This window comes from Chrysochloris asiatica, unplaced genomic scaffold (genome assembly GCF_000296735.1).
Source record: "Chrysochloris asiatica unplaced genomic scaffold, ChrAsi1.0 scaffold00100, whole genome shotgun sequence".
Taxonomy (NCBI): Eukaryota; Metazoa; Chordata; class Mammalia; order Afrosoricida; family Chrysochloridae; genus Chrysochloris; species Chrysochloris asiatica.
This window is the reverse complement of record NW_006408618.1, coordinates 5,518,617-5,525,753: the sequence shown is the minus strand read 5'-3', so window position 1 is coordinate 5,525,753 and position 7,137 is coordinate 5,518,617. Positions and strand designations below refer to the sequence as shown.

At 42.7% G+C, this 7,137-nt stretch overlaps 1 protein-coding gene across 1 annotated transcript in view; it reads left to right on the top strand.

Moving 5' to 3' along the window:
- The first annotated feature begins 5,995 nt into the window (after positions 1 to 5,995).
- The window catches only part of TNR (tenascin R), a 161,593-nt gene continuing 160,451 nt past the window's right edge, over positions 5,996 to 7,137 (top strand). The window contains exon 1 of the mRNA XM_006867069.1: positions 5,996 to 6,554. Within this exon, the coding sequence (XP_006867131.1) occupies positions 6,056 to 6,554 (499 nt within the window). The 5' untranslated portion in view covers positions 5,996 to 6,055. The remainder of the gene's footprint in view (positions 6,555 to 7,137) is intronic.

Sequence of the window (7,137 nt, the reverse complement as noted above, 5' to 3'; positions counted from 1 at the left end):
TGGGACCTTCTGCCCTATGAGAATTGTTCAATCTCTTGACTTGTTACAACCTTAGCTTTTCAAATGTTTGCATTTATTGAACAATCATATTGTTGCACATGCCAGTTATAGTCAATGCATTTTCTTCTGTGCAGAACGGACTTTGGACTTTTCTGCCTAAAGAGCCTATTAAAAGGCTGCTAAGTGTTAACTCCTGATAGACTAGTTTACGTTGTGGTGGGGGGGGACGGGGGGGGGGAAGCAATCTCAAAATCTGTGCTTCAAAACCAAGGATTATTTCTTTCTTATATTGGGTATCCACTGTCGTTCTGTATGGGGCCTCTGTTAATGATAGTGACCCAGGAACCCAGGTTGATAGAGCAGACACCACCTTGAACACTGCCAGTCTCAGAAGAGAGGCAGTCCTGGAGGTTTCTCATCATCAAGTAAGTTCATCAGCCCGGAAATGACATACACTATTTCCTCTCACGAGTCATTGGCCAGAACTAGTGACAGAACCTCAACCGCCAATTTGTTGTTGTGAAGTGCCGTCGAGTCGATTCCGACCCATAGCGACCCTGTATAGGGTTTCTGAGGAGCAACTGATAAGCTTGAACTGCCGATCTTGCAGTTCAAAATGGCTTTGCAGTCTGGCGCATTAACCCACAGCGCCACACCAGGACCGTAGGGAGCCAAAAAATGTACTTCTACCATGTCCCTGGAAACCAGGCCAGAAATACTTGGCAAAGTACACTGATGATTATCCCATCCCTTTCATGCAGCTTTCTGTGCTTAGTTGTGTGGGTCACCATCAATTCTCTTAAAGTCAGAGTTCTTTCAGTGGATTACAAAGCCACACACAGTTTAGCCTGTACTACTTCTATGACCTCCTCTTTCAACATCTGCTCTCTCACTCACCTGACTCAAACCATCCTATCACTCAACATCTCCAGAGCTGTTTCTGCCCGGGAGCCTTTGCATTTGCTGCTCCCTCTGACTGGGAATTGCTTCCTCAGCCATCTGCTTGGCTCTCTTCCTCAGATGTAACCTAATCAGAGTCCTTCATTGGCCATGAACTATAAAATATCACTAGCCCTGTTAACTTCCCTTCTTTCTTATTATCTTTTTGCATTTTCCCGCAGCTGTTAAACCACTTTCTGCTGCACACATACAAATGTACGCTATGGTACTGTGTATTAAATGTCATCTGGTATGTGTTATATTTGATATACATAATTATTTTCGGTTATTTATATTATCAAACATACACAGTTGAATGTAACCTCCATGAATAAAAGGACTGGCATATAGTTGTTGTTAAGTGCCATTGAGTCAATTCCAATTCATAGCAACCCTGTATGGGGCTTCTGAGGGAGCAGCTGGTGGGTTTGAACTGCCATCCTTGAGGTTAGCAATCCAGTGCTTATCCTACAGCACCACACCAAGGACTCCTGGCAGATAGCTGTTTTTTTGTTGTTGTTAAGTGCCATCAAGTCGATTCTGACTTATAGCAATCCTGTATAGGCATATAGTATGTACTCAATAAATATCTTTCAAATGAATGAATGGACCCCATTGAACCTTCACTTTTTTTGGACACAAATGCTAAATTCCTCCCTCTGTGGCACTGTTGGTTAATGCACTGGACTGCAAAGTTGGTTTGAACCACAAGGTCAGCAGCTCAAGCTCACCAACTGCTCCTTGGAAACCCTATGCAGGGTTGCCATGGGTCAGGACCGACTTGATGGCACTTAACAACATATGACAATATCTTGAGTCCCAATCACCCAGCAGTCATCAAAGAACAGTGCAGCGTGGGACCTCTTGGTTATCCTTTATTGTATATTTCACTTAATAAAACCTGAGACTAAGTACGATTTTGTTGTTAACAAAACTCACTCTGTTGACCGACTCCTACTAAGTCTACTAAATTTAGTAATTGACTAAAGTCTTTCATGTGTTTTCACACATAAAACTGCATCTTTCCTTCTCTATATAATTTGGTAGTAGTTGCTATGGATTTAAGAGTAGGAGCTACCTTTTTTCCATCTTAAATTTTCTATCATTTGCCTTCTTTTTCATTTGTAATCTCATGAATTCTGTCACTTATTCACTGAGCATCTACTATGCGTAAAAATCTATGCTAAGTGCTATGGGGTGTTAAGTGATAATTATTTTGCAATTGTTAGAAGGAAAAAAAAAGTTATTTACCTAAAATCAATTTGGATCAGACAAAGAAACTAAAGTGGAAAAGAAAGCTAAGGTCCCTTGTACATGTAAATGATGGCACTGCCATTCCTGGGGACAGTTTCAGTGACAGAAAGGCAGAGGCAATGACCCAAGGATGCAATGCCTAGAACATCTGAAAGTGAGAAGTAAGCAGAGCCAACCTCTGATGCGGGGGAACTTAGAGTTTACAGTTAGTTTTAAAGTTGAAGCATGGTTCACTGTGGTTCACAAATGTCACTCCATTGATCCCAAAGTTGACTTTGGTCATCTGGATATGGCCCATTAATTGGGCCACATCTCATCTCACTAAAAAAAACAAAGAAAAAAAAAAAAACCTCACCCTTCTTTGGACAAAGGTATGCTAAAGATCAGACTTTCGTGTTGTCTAGTGATGGATGAGACTTCTCACATATTCCAGTGATTTCAGGACAGTCCTTGAAAAGGGGCAAGACCAGACCATTATTCTGCTTGTCCACAAACCATGCTCATTTAACTTACGTGATACCAGTTACAGTGTTAAGTATTTGGAGATAAGAACTCAAAAATGACTATAACACTATGGGATAGGTGCCATTATTATCCTCACTGTAGATGTGGAAACTGAGGCACAGAGAGGTAAAGTGACCTGCCACGACTAGAAGGTGAAGGAGCTGGAGTTCAAACCCAGGCAGTCTGGCTCCAAAGTTCATAGTCACAATGCCACGGCTCTGCCCTGCTTCTTTTCCCTATTAGAAACAGGGAAATACTGTATTTCAATATATAGTATACACACCGTTGTTGAGTTGATTATGACTCATAGATACCTTAAAGGACAGAGTGGAAAGGCCTTGTAGGGCACCCAAGGCTGTAAATATTTATGGAAGCAGTCTGCCTCAACTTTCTCCCTGGAATGACTAGTAGGATCAAACCGCTGACGTTTGGGTTAGCAGCTGAGCACTTTAACCACTGTGCCAGCAAGTCTCCAAATATATGAGAGCCAAGTAGTAAGACATAGATCTTATAGGTTACTCTTATAAATTAACCCTCAGACATTGTCCAGCTGAACTGAGTATGAAGAGAACAGTGAATAACTGGTAGATAATGAAACCCAAATGTGTTTGCAAATCATTCAACCTTTTCCTCACTGAGCATTTATCATTAGTCCATCTATTCATTCATCCTTCCATCCATCTACCAATCCACTCCTTCAACAACTAATTATTGAGCACTCTCACTGTCTCAGACACATGGTCACATGCTGCACATATAAAAATCAGTTGCCACCAAGTCAACTCTGTCCCATGCAACCCCATTTGTTTCAGAGTAGAACTGTGCTCCACTGGGTTTTCAATGCCCAGTTTTTCAGAAGTATATTACCAGATCTTTCCTCCAAAGTACCTCTGGGTGGACTCAAACCTCCAACCTTTTGATTATTGGTCAAGCACATTAATTTTTTGCATCATCCCAGGCCTGCAGATAAGACATGATGTAACTTAAAATTACTTAACTGTCCAGGTGGGGGAAAACAAACAAGCCTAAATGTGTAAATTCTATAAAGAGAGCCTCCTAGAAGAATAGGAGATTAATTTAGCCTTGTATTAGTGGGTGACCCATGGCAACTACATGTGGTCACTATGAGTCAGAATTGATTGGACAGCAACCGGACTGGGCATTAGGGGTCTAGATGAGAAGATAGGAGGGAAAAGATGAAAGAAGATTGATTCATGGACAAGGTGACATTGGATCTGGTTCTAGCTAAACTTGCTCATCTACTTATTTCTGGAAAGATCTTAGAGCATATAGTTTCCACTGGAGACAAGAGAAAATCAAACCACCCTATTTGGGAGAGGCACTGGAGCATTGTATTTAAGAACATGAGCTTTAGAGGCAGACCTAAATTCAAATCTTGACTACTGCAGGCAAAATTTCCTCAGTTATATGATAGACTAATCATAATGTTTCATCACAGGATTGTCCTAGGGGTCAAATAAGATTACATGTGAGGTGCACAACACATCACTTGTTGCTGTTGTTATTGTTAGGTACCATCAAGTCGGTTCTGACTCATAGTGACCCTACATATAACACAATGAAACACTGTCTGGTCCTATCCCATCCTATCAAACACATTTCCTGTGTTTGAACCTATTCTTTTGTTGCACCTATAGTGTCAATTCATCTTATCGAAGGAAGGTTTTCTTCTTTCTTGCTGACCCTCTACTGTACCACGCATGATCACTGTGTCAATCCATCCTATTGAGGGTCTTCCTCTTTTTTGCTGAACCTCTATTTTACTAAGCATGATGTTCTTCTTTATAGACTGATCCCTCCTGAAAACATATCCAAAGTATGTGAGATGAAGTCTCCCTATCCTCACTTCTAAGGAGAACTTGTACATAGTCCATATTCAGCAAATATTAGCTGTCATTTATTATCTTCTCAGATCTCAGTCTCTCTTGCTCAGTCCCTTAGTCCTTAATCTTCTCCGTTACTCGTACATTATCTCTGGAGCCAAAGTTTGTAAGCTTCTTTTCTCTTTTACATAAGGAATTAAAGAGAAATATAATTTCTGTAAAACTGATTTTCATCATCATGAATTTTTACTCTGTGGTTCTTGGTGGCTTGGTAATCAGCAGAAGAGCTAATTCATTATTTTAGCAATTTAAACAGGAGCTCAAAAGAAAGGCACCCTAAGGTCACAGAGTACTGAGAATATTAAAAGAAAGTTCAACTCAGACAGTCCCAGATAATCACAAATGTATTCAAGGATTATTAACAACCACAATTACCTGAAACTACATTATTTGCCTGGTTAGTTTATAAAGTCAACCTGTACTGAATAGATGAGCTCAGAGGAGTTTATGAGTAAGTTCCTTTGAATTTGGAAAGTGGGGTCCCTTCATAAAAGCATATTTGGAGACATGTGAGTATACTTGGTCCCCTTTACCCATTGCTCACTCAAAAGTGAAAGGATGCTTAGTGTTCTCCTCAGAGGAAAACCTTTCCACAGTGCCCCCAGCAACAGCTGCATGCTCTCTTTGCTGCGTCACTTGCTCACCATGGGAGACAAGTGCATGTGCCTTAGGTAAGCCTTTTGGAAAAACAAAATGGCATCCTGAAGTAGCAGTGTCCATTTTTGGGTTCCCATGCTGGTATGGCGCTGTGGGCTAATGTGTCAGACTGCAAAGTTGTTTGAACTGCAAGGTTGGTGGTTCAAGCTCACCAGCTGCTCCTTGGAAACTCTATACAGGGTCGCTATGGGTTGGAATCAACTTGATGACGCTCAACAACAACAACATCCCTCTAGGGGTCAGAGCTTTGGGGTTTTATGACTTTGACAGTCACTTCCTTCCCAATCCCCACCCCCTTTGGAAATCTTTGTATTTGTTGTAAGCTGCTTTCAAGTCAACCCCAACTCATGATGACACCCACACCAATCCCCTAATTGGTTATAGATAGGACCACTGGATGCACCAGGTTTTCATTGACTGATTTTCAGAAGTAGATTGCTAAGTCTTTCTTCCTGGTCTATCTTAGCTTAGCTGAAAGCTTTGCTGAAATATGTTTAACATCATAGCAACTGAAATATGTTCAGTATCATAGAGGCAGCAGCTACACATGAGGTCCATTGGCCAAGAATTAAACTCAGGTCTCCTGCTTGGGAGGTAAGGATTTCACCTCTGAGCCAACACTGCTCAACTTGAATATACTGAGCCGGCTATGTTTAGCTTTGTAGGATTGTGCAGAGCCCTCATGCCAAGGTACAGGACTCACAAGTTCTCTTGTTCCTTGGTTTCTCCTTCAGATAACCAAAACTCCATGCTGTGTACTGCAGGCTGATCTCGAACCTGGTGCTCTGGCTAAAAGGATGGGGGCAGATGGGGAAACCGTGGTCCTGAAGAACATGCTCATTGGTGTCAACTTAATCCTTCTCGGCGCCATGCTCAAGCCCTCAGAATGTCAGCTGGAAGTCACTACGGAAAGGGTCCAGAGACAGGCGGCCGAGGAGGAAGGCAGTGTGACCAACTATAACACATCCAGCAAAGAACAGCCCGTGGTCTTCAACCATGTGTACAACATTAATGTGCCCCTGGACAGCCTCTGTTCCTCAGGGTTGGAGGCCTCTGCTGAGCAGGAGGTGAGTGCTGAAGATGAGACTCTGGCTGAGTACACGGGCCAGACCTCAGACCAGGAGAGCCAGGTCACCTTCACCCACAGGATCAACCTCCCCAAAAAGGCCTGCCCTTGTGCCAGCTCCACCCAAGTGCTTCAGGAGCTGCTGAGCCGAATCGAGATGCTGGAGAGGGAGGTGTCAATGCTGCGGGATCAGTGCAGCGCCAACTGCTGTCAAGAAAGTGCTGCCGCAGGTAGTGTCTCTGGGACTTGCAGGGGGACATGCAACCCTGGGCTTAGAGGAGAAAAAGGGAGCTGATCAGGGAGGGAGCATGAATGAGAGCAAGTGATGCATTCACAGAGAAATTAGGCAACTCTTCTCATGGTCTGCGACAGGGAAATAGTTCCCTAGTCTGTAGCTCTCTGTTAATATCTCTAAGATCTAAATGTGGCTCTTCCCGAGGGATTCAATTCAGGAATTCTCGACAATGCTTAGTCGGTTTGAAATATATTAACCTGATTTTTGGGGGGATGAGTCAGGTAATGGTACATCGGTTCAGCAGAGCAACTTCTGTGGCGAGAAAGGAATTTGATGTCTGTCTTCATTCATCTTTGGTTTTCACAGGCTGCTGAATTGATATCTATCCATGTTAACCTGAGGGACTAGAGAATGCAGGCGCTCTGTTCACTCAATCGCAACCTCTTTTCCATCTGTGTAAATGATAGTCATTAAGGTCTCAGAGGACCTGTCCCCATCTTCCTCAGCAAGATAGAAGTTTTATCCCCTGGCACCTCCACACACATACGTGTGCATGCATGTGCACACACACACAGATG